The sequence below is a fragment of the Notolepis coatsorum genome, assembly GCF_963971535.1.
Source record: "Notolepis coatsorum genome assembly, chromosome: 11".
Lineage (NCBI taxonomy): Eukaryota > Metazoa > Chordata > Actinopteri > Aulopiformes > Paralepididae > Notolepis > Notolepis coatsorum.
In genome coordinates, this window is record NC_140175.1 from 20,369,135 (window position 1) to 20,395,275 (window position 26,141).

Genomic DNA, 26,141 nt, shown 5'->3' on the forward strand with positions numbered 1-26,141 from the left:
AGGATTCAATTAGTGAGCCTGCCATGAAGGGGCGTTCGCCTCCTGGAATGCACCGTCCAGCGTGTTAATGGTCTCCTTATGCACAGTAGCTCGTTCTTTCCCATGTTTAAATCACAGCGAGGCGCAGACGGGGCCTGCGACGTGGACACACAGACGTATCGCTGGCCGCGGAGGGAGGAAACCGCTCCTCCTGACCAAGGCCGGATTTTCACGCCAAAAGGCTTTCGGCCTCCGTGTCTTTGAAGGTGTGGAGGAATGAGGAAGAAAAGAAAAGACCCCCCCGGCTGGCTGGCGGGACGTGTGTGACGGGTAGCGGATGCCGCTCCTCTCAGTCTATAGCGGGCCGCCTAGGGGCTTTGATCTACTCCGCAAAAGCGCCGCAATCTGGGCCTCAGCTGTGGGAACGAGCAGCCGGGCTTATAGCAGAGCGGGGGGGGGCCCCCCGAACGCGGCCCAGTTAGATAGCAGGTGCTGGAGCTGTGACCCCTCCACCGGCCCAGGCCGGCATTCTTGCCTGTCAGCCCCCCCGGTGTCAGTGCATGCGTTGTCTCCAGCCACACCATCTGGACCCCGGTTGCGCCCTGGTGCACTTTGCTCAAACAGAAGAGTGTCCGAAACACTTCAGCCACTCATCGGCGCCGAGGGCCCGCGACGCTGCTGCTGCGGCTCCGGGTCGGAGAGGACGAACACCCCTACAAAGCGATGCCGTTTTGTTATTGTGTTACTCCTCCTCCTTACCGGCCCCCCCCCCCTCAGTCGCAGAGGGGAAAACACACTAACATCCAGGAACAACAAAGGCTTCGCGGGTCTAGAGTTGCAGAGTCCAGGGCCCTCTTCTTCTGTTATCTGTACTGTAGGGAGCGATGTCCTCCGCCTGCCCAGCTGAGCAGATGGCCGGCTCAGAGCCCCCGAGGCTTTAAGTTTGAAGCTCTGAGGTGAGGCGGACGATAGCCAGCCCTGGGTCTTTATCTTAACAGTGGCAGCATAATACCCTCAGATACTGTACCGTCCTGGACGCTTTGATGCGGCCTGTGATGGTTCGTCAGGAATCTTTACAATGCGCCGTGCGTGTTAAAGTTGCAGTAGGCAACTTCGGGGGGAACTTCGGCGCGAGTGAGTTTCCCTGGCCGGCGGAAACAGAGCGAGCTCGGCGTCACTTTTCGAGCCATGTGCACGGCACGCACAAAGGTTTTCCACAGATTCCCATAAGAAGAATTCCAAGCCTCGGATTGGCGATTGGTTTTGCACATTGTGTGTCGTTTTTGATGGGAAACACGATGGCGGTGTTAGATTTCCGATGCAACCCTCCGGGTAGAACTCTTATATCAGGCCAAAAACATCTGATTGGTTGTTAAGATTCAGACCAATTTTAACAATCAATCCAATGTTTTTGTTCCCAGGGTTTGTTTGTTTTGTTCCCAGGGTTGCGTGGGAAAATGCGTGCAAAACCCCACCTGCCGATCAGAGGCTGGGAACTTTCATTTTAATTTCTTTAATTCAGCATTAAGCTGCTGGTGCCTCTGGGAGTCTGTGGAAAACCTTTGTCTGCACGTGCATGGGCTTGAAAAGGGATACAGAGATCGCTGTATTTCTGCTGGGCAGGGAAACTCACCTCTTGCTGATTTCTCAGAAGTCGGCTACTGCCGCTTTAATGCGTGTGTGTGCCTGTGTGTTCATATTTTGCAAGAGAAACAAAAGATCTCTCGCAACTTCATCCCTGAATTTCCCCAAGGGGATCAATAAAGGAATATCTTATCTTATCTATCTTCAACCAAGGTGCATGAACTGGGAAAGAAATGGAGAACAATTCAGCCTCTTTGGAGGCATTTTAGAACATCCATTGGCCTCCAAAGAGGTGCTGAATTTCTCTCCATCTCTAATATTTTTGCACTCATGCGTCCATGTGCTTGTTGCTGAACTATTCACACCCCTGGCCTCTCTGCCAACCGAAGTTCCCGCACTGTACGTAAGCAGTAGCACCACTTTGCACAGGTCTCATAAGAGACGTTTTTATCACCGATAACCAACAGTAAATGGCTTCAATCAGTGTCAGCGGTTGTGTCTCCATTTAGAGCATGGGGGAGTGATCTGGCCCCCGTCCTCTCCACGCCTCGGCCCCCATCCTCTCCACGCCTCGGCCCCCATCCTCTCCACGCCTCTTATCACCAGCAGGCAGTGATCTCCCACCTCTCAGCGACCTAATGTACTGGGAAATCACTTCATCACTTAGTCTGCCTGATACACATGGCAAATGTTAGGGGCACTAATATTATCCCCTGCGGGCTCTCTTGCCAAAACTGACAAGACAAGACAAAAGTGAGATACAGTGAAACATTTATACAGCAATTAATTAATGAATGAATTAATGAGTTAATTTAATAGGGATGCTCGATATTGGCTTTTTTTACCGATACCGATATACCGATATTGTCCAACTCTTAATTTCCGATACCGATATCAACCGATATCAACCGATACCGATATATGCAGGGTTTCCCCCCCCAAAAAGCGGAATAATTTCAGGTAATTAACATTACATATCTCTTGTTGTGGAATTAACACAACATTATGCATACTTTTGACAATAAATAAAATCCGAATTTGTTCTTACTTGCTTGCCTGGGTAAATAAAGGTTATAAAAATGTATCGGCCGATAATATCGGTAGGCCGATAATATTGGACATCCCAACTTGATTATGTTGCAAAAAGCAGGTTATTCTCAGTACTCGCTCCACAATGGTGCAACGAACTTCCCATCAGTCAGGACTGCTGAAACCATCACAGTCAGGACAGATGAAACTTGCCCAATTTTCCAGTGTCAACTAAAAACACACTTAAAATAAATAAATACATAAAAAAAAAAAAAAGTCCAAGAGGACACAGCTCCCTGAGCGCTGAGGCATATTGGGGGAAATGTCCCAAATATTTTAGGTTGTGTTTTAAGGGCTAACTAACCCACTAACCTAAATCCATCACTGTCACAATACTAATACTTAAATTATTCAGATTTAATGTGATTCACAGTTGGAAAAGACTATGCTGGATATAATAAAGAAAATTACAAGCAACTCTGTGTTGACTTTATCAATATCTGAAATCAAAAAAATAAAGAAATACTAACTGTCTTTTACTATTATGCACGTTTGCTTGAGTAATCTACCTTGCCTATATTACTTACAGTACTACTAATGTGTCTATACTACTATGCACTCAAGACTGTCGCACTCAAGTTCAACACTGTTTGACGAACAATCTTACTGACCCTTAGCTGCCAGAGTTGTACCCTTCCCCTCCTGCTGACTTGTTGTACACAACTTGTAAGTGGCTTTGGATAAAAGCGTCAGCTAAATGTAAATGTAAATAATACTTTGCGATTGTGATTCTTACATTTCCAGAGCATTGGTGGGACCTCACTCTGTTCAATGTAACCTTACACTTATTAACAATCAGAGAGCTTGACGCTGGCAGAGGAGCGGCACTTGGCGAACGAGAGATAACCATCTACTAAGGTGTGTGTGACAAATGAAGTGGTGTCCTGCTAGGAACACGGCCTTGGTTGTTGGCTACTTCCTCCTCATTCCTGTTTACTTTCACTCTCACTCATAGTATATATATTCAGATACTGTTTACTTTCACTCTTACTCATAGTATATATTCAGATACTGTTTACTTTCACTCTCACTCATAGTTATATTCAGATTCAAATTCTTTATTGCCTATATTTATTGTAACATATAATATAACTGACATACAGACCCTCCTCTGCACCTGTTTACACTGCATGTTTATCTTTCTCATGTTTTTATATTCAGAGTTAATTATATTGTTTACACTGTTTATTTTTTCTCATATTTCCATATTCAGATCTAATTGTATTGCCTATATCTATGTCTTTCTACTATTACCCTGCCCATACCTGTACCTCCCCTCCCCCCTCCCCATGTTGCAATGACACCCGAATTTCCCCAAGGGGATCAATAAAGGAATATCTGATCTTATCTCATCATCTCTGCTGTTATAGACTTGTCTGTTATCCAGAGGTTCTTCAGCTCAGCATCTCCCCTTGCATCTCCAAAAGGGTCGACTTTATAGGGAGCAATAAAAAATTACATTTTCAGATTGGAACCTGTGTATTTCAGAAGTTCTTCATTGTTCTTTTTAATGGGTTCTATTGTCCTTGGGGTCATGAAACTCGCTGACAACACAGAGAACCATGTAAACATTAAAATGTAAACGTTCAATTCTAGTGCTGTATATATATGCCGTATATATACAAGTTTCAAGTTTGTTTATTAATGATCACAATAAAATACACGTACATTACTGTTACAAAGGGTCAGATTAAACCAAATATATATATTTATTGCTTGATACCCCTTGTATAATATTTGTATATCGTCTGATATCCCTTGTATATTCTTTGTATATATACACGGAATATCCCTTTACCTAGGTACAAGCCAGACCATAATATTCGTTCTCCTATTGGACAGCGACCCCCTAGGCGCCAACGGCCATACCCCCAAGTTCGAGTTCAAAGCCACCGCCAAGGCTTGTCTCAACATGTCCAGGTTTGCGCAGTAATACGAGACAGAACTGAGGTTGGCACTAGATAATTCACCTTACGTATAAATACGGCGCAGGTGGAAACAGCAGCACTTCGTTCACTTCGTTCAGTTCGTTCAGTTCATCATTCGTTCAAAGTAACGTATCGTCTTAACGTTGCAGCCTTCACCACGAGTCAACGACCAAGTGAAGTGAACAACTTTACGTCTAAATAGAGCACTTATAATATGTGCGAATAGGATAGTAAAAGTGTCAGAGCTTAGTGAAATAACGTCAAGTTCGACCTAGTTAAATGTGAAGTACCGTGCACAGGAGAATCTACACCGGCGAATGCAGAGCCTTTTCCGGCTGGATTATATTGCTTTTGGTACCGTGGCTGCTGGAGCAGAGAACCGTCTACCCCACTGCTGTGTGGGATCTACCCGTGAGGAGCATCACTCGAGCCCGTCTCTAGGAAGAGGCTGGCTGGCTTTCATCCATGCTGTCGCGCCTACTGGATTATAGCTGCTGCTTTTGTCTGCCGATCGAGGGGAGTATATGTACCGCCTCCCGTAGCTGGAGCTTATTGATTCCTCGTTGATCCAGACTTTTGCATCCGAACATTCCTCTCCCCTTGCTGGCTTACAACCGGAGGGAACCCCCTTAGTATCTCCAGCTGACTACGAGTGTACCTTATGTAATTCTTCTGCTACAGGTGGTGTCAATTATACCCATCGTAATATGCTCATGGACTTACGCTCTTGACTTACTTAAGTGTTCTTTGCCTTATAAGCACAATTCATAATTCTCATTCTGTAACCTATCGTTGCTATAATAATAAATCCCTCCAAACAGAACTTTAGGTGTCATTGAAGTATTCTTGGGTGGGTGTTCACCAGATATACCGTGTACTGTATGGCCAGTAATTAAAGTACATAACTAAGTAGTGGTTTAATAATACCATACTCTCAATACAGTCAGGGAATTGTACCCCTCAGTTACAATTACAGTGAAATGCTTGGTTCTGTATGAGTCCCTGAGAGTGTGTTTCATACAGTAAAAAAGTAAGTAAAAAGTAAGTAAAGAGGAATATACAATATACATATATACAATATACAGTACAATATACAGTCTTATATATATATATGCATTTACATTTAGTCATTTAGCTGACGCTTTTATCCAAAGCAACTTACAAGTTCTGTACGACAAGTCATCAGGAAGGGCACAGTTCTATCAGCTGAGTAACAATGTTCATCAAAGTGCTGAGTGCTACAGTGTAGGTTAGTTTATTAGGACAAGTGCATGATAGTAAGGTTAGTTAGGGTTAGATTTTTCTTTAATTTTTTTATTCAATATATATATACAGAATTATATATACAGTCAATATACACATTTATATATTTATGTATAATATATATATACGTATATAGATCCATATCTGAATATACCTGCATATAAACCTGCATATAATCCATTGCATGATGTACAATAATGCTGTATATACCATATATATATATATATATATATATATATATATATATATATATATATATATATATATATCAGTGCTGTCAATAGATACATTTTTTTTTACTAATTAATCTCACAATTTTCTGTAATTAATCTAGATTAAAAATGGCATTTTTCGATTTAAGACCGAAGCTTGTAACAGATATTTACTTGAGTAAAATCATGGAATTAATGTAAAATCAACACAAAGAACGTATATTTAGATTCAAATACTATTTTAATAGTGTTTTAATAGTAATATAAATCATATTAACAACAGAAATGTGTTCCATCTTCATGTCAGATGATTGAGGAACAAGCAAATATACTGCTAGATTACTCCATAGATTAATCTAGATTAATTTATTTTAATGCTCCAATTAATTTAAATTAATCTCCAAAGTTAAAGCATTAATTTTGACAGCCCTAAAATATATATACCGCTGTATGAAGACAATACATTTGAATCTATTCTAATCTAATAGAATCAAATACTTTTACAACATAGGACATACAAGGTATTCACCTTTTATAGTTCATAGGGAAATACCCATGTGGGCGACGACGACACCACTAACGTCCCTTTCTCCTTATACTCACCTTCTATTATCATGACGGCAGGTGGCAAAACCTTGTAAACATAATTAGAGCGTGCGCGTGTGTGTGTGTGGGGGGGGGGGGGCGAGGCTCGCGCGGCAGCCAACTCCGGGGCGCGTGGACGGTTTGCGCGTGCAGCTGCAGAAATCCCTCCGCCTGAACGTGAACCCCGTCACCCTTCCTTCCTCTTTCTCCCTGCTCGGGCTCTGCGGCGCGGGGCTAATGTAATCACAGACCCCTGCAGACAGAAGCCGCGAGCCAGACTCACAGGTATTCTAAACTGGTTACATTAGACCAAACAGCTCGTCTGTCTCTCTCTGTAATTGGAGGCTCTGGATTAGAAGGGAGGGGGTGGGAGGGGTGGGAGGGGAGGGAGGGAAGGGGGGGTTCCCAGCCAAGTGGGCTAGTTAATGTTTATTTGGAATTAATTACCAGGGAGAGTGGAAACCTCACAGCTCCCTAAGAGGGAATCCAGACACACAGGGGGCCGGGGGATGAGAGAGTAAGGAGAGTTCCACACCGACGCCATGGCAACAGAGGAGGAACCATTTCGGGAGCCCGTTTTGTTATGAATTCCTCAGACAGATTGTTCATTCTGGAGTGTGAAGGCGGAGGTTTTCACTATCACTCACACACACACACACACACTCACACACCTGTTGGAGCCTTTGATACAGGTGTGTCGGGTAGGAGGAGCGAGAGAGAGCCTGAGTCTGGGTTTGCCACCCTACTCTCTACCGGGGAAGTGAATAGATGGCGCTTGTTCCTGATAACAGGTGTCCCGCTACGCTCTGCCATTAGCCACCCTGACCCTCTGGGCGCTTTCCAACAGTTAAGTGGAAGAAGTAGAGTGTAGATCACTTAAAACCTGTGAGAAAAAGAGCTTCCCCCTTGACACGTAGACACAGACACACACACACACGCTTCCACCTGCTTGATTTAAAATGGTTCTACGATCCTTCTCTAAAACTGTCAGGGGTGGAAAGTAATGAGTTACAATGACTCTTAATTACTCCTACTTTTACCGGAGTACGTTTTACGTTTAGCAGTGTATCTGACAAAGTATCAAAGTATCTGTCACTTGCAGTAAAAGAAAAACAAATATTTAAATATGTTTCTGAAGATGATCCTGTACCTTCCTTTCTGATGACTATTATGGTCCTGATCTGAGCAGCACCGGTCCTCATCTGAACGGGTTTAGCGCGTGAACTCTCTCAAGGTTACTAACTGAAATCTACTTTGTGTTCACGGTGACGTCGATTTCAACCGTCTTTCGGCTGTTTGTGGCACCGAAGGAGCTGGAATGAGGAACAACAGGGGCGACAGTGGCTCAGGAGGTAGAGCAGTCGTCTGGTAATCCGGAGGTTCCTGGTTCGATGTCCTTGAGCAAGACACTTAACCCCTAACTGCTCCCAATGAGCCGGTTGGCACCTTGCATGGTTGCCTCCGCCGTCTGTGTGTGAATGTGTGAGTGAATGGGTCAAATGTGAGGAACAAATTGTAAAGCGCTTTGGATAAAAGCTGCTATATAAATGCACCATTTACTGGCTCTACTGATCAACATCACTGGTTAAGTGGCAAATAAGGCCAGGATTCCAAAAATCACAACTATCCCTTTAAGTTTGGCTCAAGGGCAAACCAGCCTGATTAACGCCACAATCTCATCCCACCTCGGAATCTAAGCGGAATCGGGCCTGGTTGATACTTGGATGGGAGACTGCCTGGGAATACCAGGTGCTCTAAGCCTTCCAACACCTGGAATGCCCTCCAACTGACTCTGAAGCGGAAGGTTCTTCCTTCTCTTGCTGCATTTAAAAGTATGATCTCCGACCACTGTGTCTTTGTTTTGTAAGCTCGCCGTCGCTGTAAATGAGGGTACTGTAACCTCAGTGTCTCACGAGTTGAAATAAAAGCCTGAAGTCATAACTGTATAAATGGTAAATGGTGCATTTATAAGGCGCTTTTAGCCAAAGTGCTTTACAATTTGTTCCTCGCATTTTACCCATTCACTCACACATTCATACACAGATGGCGGAGGAAACCATGCAAGGTGCCAACCTGCTCATCGGGAGCAGTTAGGGGGTTAAGTGTCTTGCTCAAGGACACTTTGACACTCTGTCCGGGAGGAGTGGAAATCGAACCGGGAACCTCCGGATTACCAGATGACTGCTCTACCTCCCGAGCCACTGTCGCCCCATGCAGCGAGGGGAACGGCTCCCTCCTACCTCCGGTCAATGGTCTCTAATTACACACCCTCAAGACCTCTATGCTCTGAATCTTCTAACTACACACCCTCAAGACCTCTATGCTCTGCATCTACTAATTACACACCCTCAAGACCCCTACGCTCTGCATCTTCTAACTACACACCTTCAAGACCCCTACGCTCTGCATCTTCTAACTACACACCTTCAAGACCCCTACGCTCTGCAACTTCTAACTACACACCCTCAAGACCCCTACACTCTGCATCTTCTAACTACACACCCTCAAGATTTCTACGGTCTGTATCTTCTAACTACACACCCTCAAGACCTCTACATCTTCTAACTACACACCCTCAAGACCTCTATATCTTCTAACTACACACCCTCAAGATTTCTACGGTCTGTATCTTCTAACTACACACCCTCAAGACCTCTACATCTTCTAACTACACACCCTCAAGACCTCTACATCTTCTAACTACACACCCTCAAGACCTCTACGCTCTGCATCTAACTACACACCCTCAAGACCTCTACGCTCTGCATCTAACTACACACCCTCAAGACCTCTACGCTCTGCATCTAACTACACACCCTCAAGACCCCTACGCTCTGCATCTTCTAACTACACACCCTCAAGACATCTACACTCTGCATCTTCTGACTACACACCCTCAAGACCTCTACACTCTGCATCTTCTGACTACACACCCTCAAGACCTCTACACTCTGCATCTTCTAACTACACACCCTAAAGACCTCTACACTCTGCATCTTCTGACTACACACCCTAAAGACCTTTATGCTCTGCATCTTCTAACTACACACCCTAAAGACCTCTACGCTCTCTGCATCTTCTAATTACACACCCTAAAGACCTCTACGCTCTGCATCTTCTAACTACACACCCTAAAGACCTCTACGCTCTGCATCTTCTAACTACACACCCTAAAGACCTCTACGCTCTCTGCATCTTCTAACTACACACCCTAAAGACCTCTACGCTCTGCATCTTCTAACTACACACCCTAAAGACCTCTACGCTCTCTGCATCTTCTAACTACACACCCTAAAGACCTCTACGCTCTGCATCTTCTAACTACACACCCTAAAGACCTCTACGCTCTGCATCTTCTAACTACACACCCTAAAGACCTCTACGCTCTGCATTATTCTAACTAAACTCCCTCAAGACCTCTACGCTCTGCATTATTCTAACTAAACTCCCTCAAGACCCCTACGCTCTAAATATTCTGGGGGGGGGGGGGGGTCATCAAATCAAAGCATGCTATTCTCGGTCCTCGCTCCACAATGGTGGAACGAACTCCCCACCACAGTCAGAACAGCTGAAACCCGGCCAATTTTCTGCCGTCAACTAAAAACACTTCAAACTATAATATTAATATAATGTTTTAGTCGGCGGCAGAAAATTGGGCGGGTTTCAGCTGTTCTGACTGTGGTGGGGAGTTCGTTCCACCATCTGAAGAAGAAGAAAAAAGTTAATAAAAAAAAAAAAAAACATCTTACTGTCTTTTTTCCTATTATGTACCTTACTACTACTATGCTACTATACGTATACTACTACCTAGAAGACTTATCATGCTAATATGTCTATACTACTATGCACTCAAGAGTGTAACACTCAAGTTCGACACTATTTGACGAACAATGTCAAATAGCTGCCAGAGTTGTACCCTTCCTGCTGACTTGTTCACAATCTGTAAGTGGCCTTGGATAAAAGCGTCAGCTACATGACTGTAAACGTGATGAATGCTATTCTCTTCTGACACGCTGTAAGACAAATTAGGCTGACTGACACCAAGTCTCTTTAGAAGCTGCAGGTTTTATTGTCTCTATGTTAAAACAGTTGGTGACGGGCCATATTCCACTGCAGTTCTTCCTGCTATAGGCTAAATTTCAGTTTGCATGCAGTGAAATAAATGTACGACAAGTGACACAATGCAATAAATTAGCATATAATTTACATTTTGAAAAAGAAAAAAAAAGAAAAAAAAATTAGTAACAGTGTACCAACATTAATACTGAATATAAAATATAGGCAACTAACCATGTGGTGCTTCTCGTATCTCTCTCTCTCTCTCTCGCAGGTACAGGTAATAAAGCAATGTGACATTCAAAATATCCAAGTTCACAGCAATGAGTACCAGTTTTGATTTGAGCGTTTCTCTTCCGCCAACAGACGGACGCTCCGAGCCGGTATTCTTTTTTCTTTTTCTTTTTTACATAGAAACAGGATGTGAAGAACCAGCACATTACAGTTCAATACGCTTCTTCAACATCCACTGTGCCCGCCCCCAACCCCCTTCCTCCCCCTCCCCCGTCATCCTGATTCAAGGTTTGCTAACCAATGAAATCATGCCCAACGTCGTTAGAACTGAAGGTGGCTACGAAAAAGTAGCAGCAGCAAAAAATAAAAAGTAGCATAATTGTTGTTAGCGGTTTTCCTCCACCGGCCTCCTGACAGTGTCTCTCTCTCTCTCTGCCAGGGGCTCCGTATACGTCCGTTAAAACCGGTAGCAGAAGGTCTGGCGTAGAAGGTTCCATAGACGTCCGTTAAAACATGCAGCAGAAAGTCTGACGTAGAAGGTTCTGTAGACGTCCGTTAAAACCGGTAGCAGAAGGTCTGACGTAGAAGGTTCCACAGACGTCCGTTAAAACATGCAGCAGAAGGTCTGACGTAGAAGGTTCCGTAGGTGGGGTGCGTTTCCCTTTCACAACCCGAAGGCCAGCAGCAATGTCACTCTCGGGTAATTAGGGATCATTAATGACATCGCGATGACATCACGATGACACCACAAGACAGAATAGGACTGGCTGGCTGTCCTTTTTGTGTGGGGGGGGGAGGGGGTTTACAAAGAGAACAATGAACTGTGACAATGAGAAATCCCAGTGTGAGGTAAGAAGAGAGTTTTTCTTGTTAGTTTTTTTCTTTTTTGTACACACAATAACAAATAACATGACCAGCATTAACCAACAGAGACATTCCATGATATTGCTCATATCCAGCCTCCACTTCCTGCTGACTGGAGTAGGGGTTGGTCAGGAAGTGGGACATGTGATAACCAGGAGCCTGGGAAGAACAGACCCTCAGAGGAGGAGGAGAAGGGGCACACATGGAGGTGAAGCAACAGGACTCCGTGGGAAGCAGAAATACAAGGAGGGGGGGGGGGGGGAGCACCACTGAATCAGTCGTCCTGTTTTGTTGTTGTTGTTGTTGTTTGTTCAGTTAGAGGGATAGAAGAGGGACAGAATAAAGGAGAGAAGAGGAGAATAGATAAGAGGAGAATAGAGAGGAGAGGAGAAAAGAGAGGAGAAGAGAAGAGAAGATGAGAATAGAGGAGAGGAAAGAAGATAGGAGAGAAGAGGAAAGGAGAGAGGAGAAGAGAGATGAGAGAAGAGCAGAAGAGAGGAGAGGAGAGGAGAGGAGAGGAGGATGAGGGGGTAACACTGTAGTATGGTTGTCTGTAGGAGGCTGGATCTGCGTGGACTGGCAACACACCCACATTAACTGGAAGGAGTGTGTGAGTGTGTGTGTGTGTGTTAAGTACTGGCCCTTTATGGAGTCATCTCGTCATGGTTTAAAACCATAACAAAGTCCTCGGAGTGTGTCGATGATGAAATACAAAAATAATCACAGGATATTATTTCACGCATGATGAACTGACACCAGCGTTAGCACCGAGTACAGGTCTGAGTGTATAGCGACTGTGTTATAGCACAACAACAACAACAAGCTACTCTGCTGAAATGACTGGATTACGGTCCTTCAAAATGAATCCTTCAATAGCGACACTGAGAGCCCCTCGGGGAGGGATGAGTGGTGGAGTGAAGAGAACGCCGTGTTCGTTCGGTGACACGACCCAGGACCGCTGTGTCTCTGAATGCGGCAGGGCGGTCAGGACGCGCTCACACTGGCTGAGCGTTTGGCGAGTGGCAATTATTTTTTTTAACTAAGGCACCATCCTTAAAAAAAAAAAAAAAAAAAAAGTCAACGAATGCAAAGAGGAAATAAAATCCTCCTACAACCTAATAATCTCTCTCTCTCTTCTGGCCCTGGATTAACATCAGATATATACGATATACAAATCCTTACATACGATAGGTAGCTATAAGTATGTAACGTGTTGTAAATAACTACAGTATGTAAGGATTTACAGTAAGTAACTCTCTCATTCCAGCACAGACAACAGCCATCATCACATTATATTCCCTTCTGTGTGACAGTGGGCTACTAATCTGACACAAAGACGTAAAGGGGGGAGGACAGCGTGGGTCTCAACCGTGGGGTTTCAATTGTACAATAAATATACAGTACACTGATGGGGTTTGTCATATGGAAGTCTTTTAACTGTAATTGGCAAAATATATATATATATATTATTTACACAAAAGTGTACCAGAGCCAAACGTTTGTCTGCCAATAGCACTGTCACAGTCGTCCCCGGAGACGGGAGCTCAATACCCCTCTCTCTCTCTCCCCCCGACACCGGCCCCCTCCTCTCCCTCCGTCACCCAGGGTTACATCCTCCGTGTGTGTGTGTGTGTGTGTGTGTGTGTGTGTGTGTGTGTGTGTGTGTGTGTGTGTGTGTGTGTGTGTGTGTGTGTGTGTGTGTGTGTGTGTGTGTGTGTGTGTGTGTGTGTGTGTGTGTGTGTGTGTGTGTGTGTGTGTGTGTGTGTGTGTGATGTGTCCAGCACTTTGGATTCATAAAATAACAAAACAGATGACAAGGAGGAAGACTAAACAATGATATCAATAATTATTGTTATAAAAATAACATCACGAAACAATAATCTTCTGAGTTCCACTTCACAGAAGTGAGAATAAAAAAAAGAAAAAGAAAAAAAAAACGGCTGTGTGTCAGTTTGCGGGGCTGAGCAGTGGTTTGGGGTTCCACCGTTATGGAGGGAGGAGGGGAGGAGGGAGGGAGGAGAGAGGGAGGGAGGAGGGGGGAGGAGGGAGGGAGAGAGGGGGAGGGAGGAGGGAAGGAGGGAGGAGAAGGGAGGGAAGGGCGGTCGATGATGAACGCTCTCTTCTCGCTCCGCTCCAGCACTCGTCTCTTTGTCTCTTGTCCGCCGGTTCCAGAGTCCTTTTCGCTCCATCCCGTTTCCTCTCTCTCTCTCTCTCTCCCTCCCTCCCTCCCTCTCCTCCCCTTCGGAGCCGCCTCGGACCTCCCTCCATCAGTTTCTCTCGCTCTGCCTCTCTCTCTCTCTCTCTCCCTCCCTCTCCTCCCCTTCGGAGCAGTCTCGGACCTCCCTCCATTGGTGTCTCTCGCTCTGCCTCTCTCTCTCTCTCCGTGGGTCAGTGTCCCTGGCAGGTCTTGCAGCACATCTGTCTGAAGTACGCACGGCTGCAGAACTTGAACTTCAGCACGAGTGGGCAATAGGCCACTTTGTTTACGTCTTTGCATTCTGAGGGAGAGAGAGAGAGAGAGAGAGAGAGAGAGAGAGAGAGAGAGAGAGAGAGAGAGAGAGAGAGAGAGAGAGAGAGAGAGAGAGGTTGGGTTAGTTAGGGGGAGGTGATATAATGACGACGAGAAGAGGTTTAACAGCATTTATCTGCAACACTGTAGAAGCATTTGTAGCCTTGTTAAATGTAGAAGATTATTTTTTATTATTTTGTCAATTTACACAAGGCAATTGAAATGTGTCTTTTTGCATATCCCTCCTAGTTACACATACAGTCTTCATATCCCTCATAGTTACTTACACACAGTCCTTATATACCTCCTAGTTACACATACACACAGTCCTTATATACCTCCTAGTTACACATACACACAGTCCTCATATCCCTCCTAGTTACACATACAGTCCTCATATCCCTCATAGTTACTTACACACAGTCCTTATATACCTCCTAGTTACACATACACACAGTCCTCATATCCCTCCTAGTTACACATACAGTCCTCATATCCCTCATAGTTACTTACACACAGTCCTTATATACCTCCTAGTTACACATACACACAGTCCTTATATACCTCCTAGTTACACATACACACATTCATCATATCCCTCATAGTCACATACACACAGTCCTCATATCCCTCCTAGTTACACACATTCCTCATATCCCTCCTAGTTACACACACACACACACACACACACACACACACACACACAGTCCTCATATCCCTCCTACTGTAGTTACACACACACAGTCCTCATATCCCTCCTAGTTTGACATACACACTATCCCTCCTAGTTACACACACACAGTCTTCATATCCCTCCTAGTTACACACAGTCCTCATATCCCTCCTGGTTACACATACACACAGTCCTCATATCTCTCCTGGTTACACATACACACAGTCCTCATATCCCTCCTAGTTACACATACACACAGTCCTTACAGTATATACCTCCTAGTTACACATACACACAGTCCTCATATCCCTCCTAGTTACACATACACACAGTCCTCATATCCCTCCTGGTTACACACACACACAGTCCTCATATCCCTCTTAGTTACACATACACACAGTCCTCATATCCCTCCTAGTTACACACACACACACAGTCCTCATATCCCTCATAGTTACACATACACACAGTCATCATATCCCTCCTAGTTACACATACACACAGTCCTCATATCCCTCCTAGTTACACGTACACACAGTCCTCATATCCCTCATAGTTACACATACACACAGTCCTCATATCCCTCCTAGTTACACACAGTCCTCATATCCCTCCTAGTTACACACAGTCCTCATATCCCTCCTAGTTACACACAGTCCTCATATCGCTCCTAGTTACACACAGTCCTCATATCCCTCCTAGTTACACACAGTCCTCATATCCCTCCTAGTTACACACAGTCCCCCACACACATGCATTTCATCAGAGAGGTCAGAGGGCAGGGTCGCCCGCAGTGCAGTGCCACTGGAGACGTTTTTGGGTTCAGTGCCTTGCTCAAAGGCACTTAGGCAGAGATGGTGGGCACCGTAGATGTAATACCAGCCACCGTTCAATCCTCTTTACCTCTCTAGGCCATCCTGCCTCCCCCAAGTCCGATGTAATCAGAGGAAGCCTGCAGACTGGCAGCATCTATAGAGGCTCTTTGGGCCGTTTTTGCTTCCAAAGAGCCTCTATAGCTTTTGTCAGGCATTCTCCGGTTACACCGGACCATTACGCCGGGCTCTCGCACCTGGCCCAACTCCTCGGCGAGCCTCGAGAGTCGAGAGTGCAGACTTTTCTATATCATCGACGTTAGCCTTGATAAATGCAATGTTTTTCTGTCGTTTTTTTTTTTTGAAATGTGCTTTTGATTTATTTCATTTCGGAACGACCGATCGCTCTATTACATACGGTGTAATTAGGGGAACTTGTATTCCTTGGCATATACCGATACGGCGCAGGCTTTTCTAATAACTGCCGTCAATAAATCTTCCGTCTACCTGTCTCGGCGCATAATGGTGGGGTCCTGTTGATGGATGTGCATACCGCTCGGCCCGCAGTAACAAACTGCGACTACCTGACACCTCCGGCTTACGTAAGGAACACGCCTAGGGAGCGTCTGGTACTAAACCGCTTCGCGCGCTAAGCCGCGCTGCAACTCTGTCAATCATTCAAACGGCGGCAGCGGCATCACACACACACACACACACACACACACACACACACACACACACACACACACACACACACACACACACACTGGTCTCCCGGTCTAGTTGGCTATCCGCCAGACTACTTGTCAAAAGGGGTCGGAGGTCACGGGGATCAGGTCAGGTGAGAGTGACAAGATCCTCCCAGTTTTTCTTCTTTTTTTTTTTTTAACCGTTTCATAAATCCTCTCATCATCAGCGGAGGTCACAGGTTAAGATCCAGGAAGCTGCTTTCTTTCATCGAAATCCACCCAGCCCTTTCTCTCCTCCCAGGGTCATCAATCAGCTCCCGCTCTCTCAGTCTAAAGGCCCAGATACAACGATCTTCTTTCAGCAGCTACAGGCAACTATAGGCCATGATCGGATAGTTTCACATCTTTTTATATAAATCGCCGGTAAAAAAAGGCACCGGGACACGATGACTAAAGGGGAGACGACCGAGGTGTAGTACGTTCTGCGTCTGACCAGAGGAGACATGTTCAGAAATCAACAGTCACCCTATTATTTAATATGTGTCGGAATTGTTTTTTAGCGGTTTTGTTTTTGTTTGAGTTTACTGTTTTTTCCAAACCTCCGTGATTGAGTAGGAGCTAGTGACTGGGTCTAAATAACTATTTGATTTGGCTTTTCTCACAGCTGAAGCGCACAAAGTCGTCTAAATGATAGCCACGGTGTAGTAGAGGATCTGGCACGAGGCACTTTAACCCTTTCACTAGCACACTACCAAAGTGTTAGCCCTTTCACTGCGACAATACAGAAGGTTAACCCGTTCTGCGTCTGACTAGAGGAGACGTGTAGTAAGTTCTGCGTCTGACTAGAGGAGACGGCTGACGTGTGCAGTACGTTCTGCGTTTGCACGAGGGAAAACGTTACCCGATTTGTACAAGAAAATGGAGCAGCTTCTGACGAAGATCCACCTGTTTGCCTTTGGAATAACTTCACTGCTACTGTGAAATGGGGATGGAAATGAGAACGCAAGTCGTTTGCACAATCATCCTCACTAGATTCCTTCATCTGTCCTTTCTCACGAAGAACTGGATTAATAGACTCAGTGGAAGTGGGAACAAAGAACAAAGAATCTAGATGAAAAACATTATTTCATCTGATTCGGGTCAGTCTGTCGGGTCATTATGAGCCATTTCGCACTGTGACATCGAGGTACCCCCCCCTCTTAAAAGAATTTGGCACAAAATGGGGAATACCTTGTTCATGCCCATATATGGATCAAGAGCGCTCTCTCCTGTCTCATTCCTGGCTGACTACTTCCGACAAACGGTTAAACATGTAAAGACCCACCGCGTACAGCTGACTGCTGCAGACGCACCACTGCTGTTGGTGTTGAGACACACCGCTGGAACTACGGGCGGACGGGGAATTGTGTGTGTAACTCATCGGCATGGTGGACGGACCATGAGTCAGGCCGGAGGAGTGCTATGATATCATTTTCATTTCAAACCTTTATTTATTCTCCTATGAATCATTATATATAACTGTATGATAGCATGTACAATAATGCTACAATAATATATATATTTATTCTTACTGTGTGTATATATCTATCCACATCTGTCTGTACATACCTGCATATAATCCTAATCTGTAGACACTATGTATATTTATATATATCTGTAAATCTGATTAGCCCAATTACTCAGTAGTACTAATTTATATATTTTATACCGAGTTTAATCACCTGTAGATTGTATATTGCTATTGCACTTTACTGTTACATTTGCACTCTGGTTGAATACACAATAGTGTCATCAACATAAAGATGGGCTTGACAACCATTCAAAGAAGAGACAATTATCATTAATATAACTTATAGTAAAGAGGACGGGACCCAAAATGTAACCCTGCAGAACACCCTTTGTTACAACTGGTTACTTCCTGACTTCACACACTGACACCTGGGCCCCGTTCCCCGTACCTGGTTCAACTAAGTCGATCAAGATGTCATTATCCAGATTCAGTTAACCCGATGTTTGAAGCCGGGATTTTCCTGTTCCTCGAAGGTGGATTCAGTCTCGTTAACTCAAGCCAGACTTGAGACCCAGGATAAGTGCGCGTGCCCGCCTCAGCCGAGAAGGCAGCAAGTGTCGAGAGCAGAGATCCTGATTCTCTAGCGGCATTGATTGATTAATTGATTTAAAACTTTAGTAACATATTGCAGTACGGCTCAATCGCCTCGCCGACAAGTTAAATGCGTTATCTATAGGCTAATTTTAAGTCCCTCATTACCTCAATCAATCAGATTATATTTCTTTAAACTTGCCTGCTGGATTGAATAATCAAATGAGATCTTGCTAGCGAAAATAATTAGTTGAACTGTTATACAGAATAACGATACGGCTCTCTTCCCATTGATTGATGTATGGTCGATCTTTTACTTATCTCCACTGTGGTCTAACGGGTTCTTCTTTTGACTTTCACGCAGACGACCGGGGTTCGAAACCCGGTCTTTTCCTTCTTTTTGCGATGTAGGAATAATTCAATTTGGTGCACGTTGAGAGCTATATAAAGAATGACATCCTTAATGCATGTAAATTTATAATATTTTAACTTACAACTAGGCTACTTTGGCGTATAATCATTAATATTATATTCCAAAAGATTATATTGGAAACACGGGGATTCGAACACCGGTCGCTGGGTTGGCAGGATTGAGCACTACCGCTGCGCCACTGTGCCAGATGGGATAAATTCATTGTTTATACATTAATGAACGAGAGACCCGTGTTTAGAATATTCTTTATTTTGAATGAAGTTTTCTCTCTTTATCCTCATTCATTAATGTGACGTCAACGGCTCATTCAATTTCTCAAATCCGTCAAACAGCGCATCTCATCAGACATCTTAATCCCAGTTACAATTAAAATAACCACATAATGTGTACATCGCACCGAGCGAGCGCCACGGTATATATAACGTGCATTATTTAGGACAAAGTGAATTTAGTATCAGCATTTTTGGTCTATTTTACATTTCAAAAGCCCCCTCTGGAAGAATGGAGCACAAAAACGTAATTCAGAATGGTATAAAGCAGATCCTAGACTGTGGGAATAATTTCAGGAAACGCGCTGTCACTTTCTTTGCAGGGGCGTGGCTGTGCTTCATCCGGCTAACTTGAACTTAAACCCTGCTTTCGACCAGGCTCAAACTTTTTTGTCATGGTGATTTGGACAATCCAGGTACGGGGAGCCGGAAAGTCCGGCTTAAGTCAGACTTAACCGAAAGTTATCCGGCTAACTCAGTTATCCAGGTACGGGGAACGGGGCCCTGACACCAATCACTCACAAGCCTTTCTATCCAAACCAATATTACATAATATTTTTAAGGTCAGAAGATGATAAACTGTATCAAATACTTTTGACAGGTCCACAAAAAGGACAGCTCATTGTTTATTTTTCTCGAATGCAGATATTATATTATTTGTAACTTAATAGTGTTGTGATTAGCTCTAAATCCAGATTGGTGCAGAATTAAAACTGAGTGATTTGAAAGAAAAGGCTTTTGTTGTTTACCAAAGATTCCAAGATTATTTCTAGGCAGGGTCATTTGGAGATTGGGCAGTAAATATTGAAATCATCTCTATCACTACCTTTATGTAAAGGAATCACATTGGCAGAGTGAGTGAGGTTAGAATTATTTTTCCAATTGATCCTCTCCAGTTGAACTCTCGGTATCAGTGCCTTGCAAGGTCCAAGGTCCACCAATAAGAAGGGGTCCTGCGTATTCATTCTCAAACAGATGCCCAGCATGTGTTTATTGAAGGCAAATCCCATTCTGTTCAGAAATCAACAGTCACTATATTTAAGTCATTCCCCGCCAACAACGTTTATATACGTTATTGGGCGCCATCCTTTGAACGCCAACCACGTATATATACGTTATTTGATAGTCGATATTTTTATTCATTATTCATCCGGGGACCTCGGTGTTACCATAAGGAATGAGTCTGAGATCGCCAAAGTGCAATACCGGCCGCATCCAGCTAGACGGCGGTATCGAGCACCCTTTGAAACCTTGTATCTTGGCCTGTGCAATGGTCAAATGTCACCGGGCTCACTTTTCTTTGTCGAGCGAATGGAGCGGTTATAACGATCGGATTGAGAAGCACACACATATATCCCGATGCATGATGTGTGGTGGATTATGTTGACGACACGATCGACACCAATACTGGGACTCGCGATCAGATAATTGGAATATTCTTTTTGGCGTACATCCTAGTGAAGGTAAGGGCTATATGATATCAATCCTGCGTTGATCCAACCATGTCTTCACCCCGATCGCAACATATGTGTGTAACGTTACTCCACAACGTATGCCGTTGGTGACGATCAAAGCATCAAAAAACTGCCCCCCCCCCCCCCCCCCTTTCATGCATTCATGATGAAACATAATACCTGGGATATAGATTTGATTTGGGAATAATAGCGTGTACAGGCAAGAAACGACAACGTTACTCAGCCTTTCGGGAATTACCCCAGACCACGCTATAACAATACTTATATTCACCACGGTATAACACGGGAACGTATGGATGGAAACATTTATTCTTTTTCACATATTGAACGATAGATAGGTGATGTCAAATGGGCCATAGTATTGTATATATAGCTAGAATATAGAATATAGTTATAGCTCTACAAACAAGGAGACGCACTCCTATCTTTTAAAGCGTGGCAGTGCTAGAACGTGCTAGAAGTGTTAGACCGCCGTCTAATCCCCGGCGGTTGTTTGAGTTTACTGCTTTCCAAACCTCCGTGTTTGAGTAGGAGCTTGTAATTGGGTCTAAATAACAATTTGATTTGGCTTTTCTCACAGCTGAAGCGCACGTACTTCTAAGTCGTCTAAGAATTATAGCCACGGTGTGTAGAGGATCTGGCACGAGGCACTTTAACCCTTTCACTAGCACACTACCAAAGTGTTAACCCTTTCACTGCGACAATACAGAAGGTTAACCCTTTCACTGCCACGCGACAACGGGTTAACCCTTTCACAACCGCACTACAGACGGTTGGCCGTCTGTAGTGTGGTAGTGAAAGGGTTAACCTTCTGCAGTGTGGTAGTGAAAGGGTTAAGCAAAAGCTGACAACTCTATGATGGAAGAGCTAGTCCAGGTAAAGGCCTGTTAAACAACTACATTCAGCACACAGTGCACTGAACCCAGATCCTGCAGGACAAATTACAGGCGTATCGTTTCCCGAATGGCCTTCGGTCGGTTATACGATCCTATGTCCCGTCATAAACGTGTAATAATCATAATATCTACAGTATTTGGCGTCTCTCTGAGAGGCAACCTGCTGCAGGGGGAGAGGACCTTCCCTTGGGCCCCAACGGCGTAATACTCCGGCAGCGATACTTGGAGACAGAGACCAAGACGGAGACTGAGACCAAGACTGAGACAGATCCTGGCCTCATCCACTGCCCGGGCTGCCTGCCATCCCTACGCTGCACACACGCGCGCGCACACACACACACACAGACGCACTTACACACACGCACACACACACACACACACACACACACACACACACACACACACAGACACACATACACACACACACACGCACACACACACACAGTGAACACACACACACACACACATACACACACGCGCATACACACACTGTATGCACACACATACACACTGTATGCACACACAGACACACACACACTGTATGCACACACACACACTGTATGCACTGCACACACATACACACACAGACAGTATACACACACAGACACACACACGCACGCGCACACACACACACACTGTATACACACACAGACACACACACACAAGCACAGACACACTGTATGCACACACACACACACACACGCACACTGTATACACACACACACACACTGACACACACACACAAAGACACACACACAAAGACACACACACACACACACTGTATGCACACACAGACACAGACAGACACACACACACACACACTTGCTGGACGAGCAGTCTTCTAAATGCCTTATCACGATCGGAGTGTCTTCCCTTATTAGGGCGCGGGCTCGGGCGCTCGCGGGGCCAAATGAAACGAGACGTTGCCTCACTCTGCTGTGTCCTTAAAGGAACAATTAGCCTACAGCTAATCCCATTAGCCAGCCTGTAAACTGCTCACGTTTTCCATTCAGGCTAATCGAAGGGCCCTTCTCTATGCATCCGAATACCCATCCATCACGCGTAAGTGTATATGGAGGCCTGAGCTGTTTGGCTTTGACCGGGAGCCAGGCCCCGCTGGAAAGATGAATGTAGCTGGCAGGGTCTGTGGGGAGTGTGTCATCCAGGCGTGTGTTTAGGTCATGGCAGGAGAGAGGGAGAGGAGAGAGCAGCGAGATACAGACGGTTTATAACCTTCTCTCAATTGGCTCTTTATGTGAAACCAATGCACACACACAATGGGCATTCATATTCCGAGAGGGAGCCCATCTGCCGCTACATCTTGAAGTAATAGGGAGGTTCCATATAGTCGTCTCCTGTTGCGCAGCAGAGCGCGGGGCGTTTTTATTCCTAAATGTGATGATCGCCGTGAATAGACGGCCCTGTCGCGCGGACCGCGTCGAGCCGGGCGCTGTGGGACATGTGACGCGGCCTCGGACGGCCTCTTTGTGTGCACGTGTGTGTGTGTGCGCGCATGTGTGTGTGTGTGTGTTTAAGATAAGATATTCCCTTTATTGATCCCCTTGGGGGAAATTCGGACGTCATAGCAGCATGGGGGAGGGGAGGTACAGGTATGGGCAGGGTAATAGTAGAAAGACATAAATATAATCAATAAAATTGTATCTGAATATAGAAATATGAGAAAAAGAAACAGTGTAAGCAATATAATTAACTCTGAATATAAAAATATGAGAAAAACAGACAGTGTGTAAACAAAGGTGCAAGACGAGGGTCTGTATGCCCTATCGGTTATATATATGTGTGCATGTGCGTGTATATGTGTATGTGTGTGTATATGTGTGCGTGTGCGTATGGCAGCCATTGAGCCTGCGTAGCCCAAGGTTGGGTGCTACCAGTGGTGGTGAAAGAGGCAATTTCCACCCTACATTGTGGGGAGCGCTTTGAGTGTCTATAAAAGCGCTATATAAATGTAATGAATTATTATTATTATTATTATTATTATTATTGTGTGTATATGTGTGCGTGTGTGTGTGTGTGTGTGTGTGTGTGTGTGTGTGTGTGTGTGTGTGTGTGTGTGTCCTCACCGTCGCCGTTGAGGATGGGCGTGGCGTCACACTTGCTCTCACACTGCTGCATGGTGGTCGGCCGCAGGTTGTCCACACAGTCGTTAGACGGCTGGCCGGTGTAGGACAAGCACTGCACTGTCCTCATCTGCTGCCCCAGGCCACACTGAGCTGAGCACTGAGAGGACGACACAGAGAGAGAGAGGTGGGGTCACAGAGAGGTCAAACACCCTGAGCACGGTGACAACAACACAGAGAGGTCAAACACACTGAGCACTGAGACAACAACACAGAGAGGTCAAACACAATGAGCTGAACACTGTGACAACAACAACACAGAGATGTAGGGTCAAACACACTGATGCAAGACTAATCTAGAGGAGTATAGGTGCTTTCAGCCTCCGTTTTGTGTCCTAACAGGTCGAGGACACCGACCTGGACTTGGTTCTTAGATGCCCAACAACACAGTACCCCACCCCACCAGCAACGCCAATTCATTTTTTCACACCCTGAGGATTAATAATCAGATATATCCTATTTGAGCCAGTTCAGGTAAACTAGTTGGGAATGTGTTGGTTGGATTGTGACGTTACTCCCCCGATCCTGCTCTCTCTCTCCTCTCCTGCTCTCTGCCTCTCTCCTCTCCTGCTCTCTCTCTCTCCTCTCCTGCTCTCTCTCTCTCCTCTCCTGCTCTCTCTCTCTCCTCTCCTGCTCTCTCTCTCTCCTCTCCTGCTCTCTGCCTCTCTCCTCTCCTGCTCTCTGCCTCTCCTCTCCTGCTCTCTGCCTCTCCTCTCCTGCTCTCTCTCTCCTCTCCTGCTCTCTCTCTCCTCTCCTGCTCTCTCTCTCTCCTCTCCTGCTCTCTCTCTCCTCTCCTGCTCTCTGCCTCTCTCCTCTCCTGCTCTCTCTCTCTCCTCTCCTGCTCTCTCTCTCTCCTCTCCTGCTCTCTCTCTCCTCTCCTGCTCTCTCTCTCTCCTCTCCTGCTCTCTCTCTCTTTCTTCTCCTGCTCTCTGCCTCTCTCCTCTCCTGCTCTCTCTCTCCTCTCCTGCTCTCTCTCTCTCCTCTCCTGCTCTCTGCCTCTCTCTCTCCTCTCCTGCTCTCTGCCTCTCTCCTCTCCTGCTCTCTGCCTCTCTCTCTCTCCTCTCCTGCTCTCTCTCTCTCTCCTCTCCTGCTCTCTGCCTCTCTCTCTCTCCTCTCCTGCTCTCTCTCTCTCTCCTCTCCTGCTCTCTGCCTCTCTCTCTCTCCTCTCCTGCTCTCTGCCTCTCTCCTCTCCTGCTCTCTCTCTCCTCTCCTGCTCTCTGCCTCTCCTCTCCTGCTCTCTCTCTCTCCTCTCCTGCTCTCTCTCTCCTCTCCTGCTCTCTCTCTCTCCTCTCCTGCTCTCTGCCTCTCTCTCTCTCCTCTCCTGCTCTCTGCCTCTCTCCTCTCCTGCTCTCTCTCTCTCCTCTCCTGCTCTCTGCCTCTCTCCTCTCCTGCTCTCTGCCTCTCTCCTCTCCTGCTCTCTCTCTCTCCTCTCCTGCTCTCTCTCTCTCCTCTCCTGCTCTCTCTCTCCTCTCCTGCTCTCTCTCTCTGCCCCTCTCCTCTCCTGCTCTCTCTCCTCTCCTGCTCTCTGCCTCTCCTGCTCTCTCTCTCTCCTCTCCTGCTCTCTGCCTCTCCTGCTCTCTCTCTCCTCTCCTGCTCTCTGCCTCTCTCCTCTCCTGCTCTCTCTCTCCTCTCCTGCTCTCTCTCTCTCCTCTCCTGCTCTCTCTCTCTCTCCTCTCCTGCTCTCTGCCTCTCTCTCTCTCCTCTCCTGCTCTCTGCCTCTCTCCTCTCCTGCTCTCTCTCTCTCCTATCCTGCTCTCTCTCTCCTCTCCTGCTCTCTCTCTCTCTCCTCTCCTGCTCTCTCTCTCCTCTCCTGCTCTCTCTCTCTCCTCTCCTGCTATCTGCCTCTCTCCTCTCCCCCTCTCTTCCTCTCTCCTCACCTGCTCTCTTCCTCTATCCCCCTCTCCTCTCTGCTTCTCTCCTCTATCCTCCTCCTCTCCCCTCTCTCTCCCCCTCGCATCCTCTTCCTCTTCTCCTTCTTCTCTCTCCCTCTCTCTCTCTCATTTATATAATATAATATAGCGTATAATCGTTCTACTATTACCCTGCCCATACCTCTACCTCCCCTCCCACATGCTGCTATGACGCCCGAATTTCCCCAAGGGATCTATAAAGGAATATCTTATATCTTATATCTTATCTTCCCCCTTCCCTCTCTCTCTCCTCCCCTCTTCCTCTCTCCTCCTCCTCCTCCTCTCCTCCTCCTCCTCCCCTCTCCTCCTCCTCCCCTCTCCTCCTCCTCCTCCCCTCCTCCCCTCTCATCCCCCTCCCCTCTCCTCCTCCTCCCCTCCTCCCCTCTCCTCCTCCTCCTCCCCTCCTCCTCCTCCTCCCCTCCTCCTCTCTCTCCTCCCC

At 45.8% G+C, this 26,141-nt stretch overlaps 1 protein-coding gene across 1 annotated transcript in view; it reads right to left on the reverse strand.

Moving 5' to 3' along the window:
* Positions 1–14,182: 14,182 nt before the first annotated feature.
* Positions 14,183–26,141, reverse strand: part of adamts6 (ADAM metallopeptidase with thrombospondin type 1 motif, 6) — a gene marked incomplete at both ends in the record, with an annotated part of 100,823 nt that continues 88,864 nt past the window's right edge. The window contains 3 exons of the mRNA XM_084324811.1: positions 14,183–14,292; positions 23,736–23,892; positions 23,985–24,033. Of these exons, the coding sequence (XP_084180937.1) occupies positions 14,183–14,292; positions 23,736–23,892; positions 23,985–24,033 (316 nt within the window). The remainder of the gene's footprint in view (positions 14,293–23,735; positions 23,893–23,984; positions 24,034–26,141) is intronic.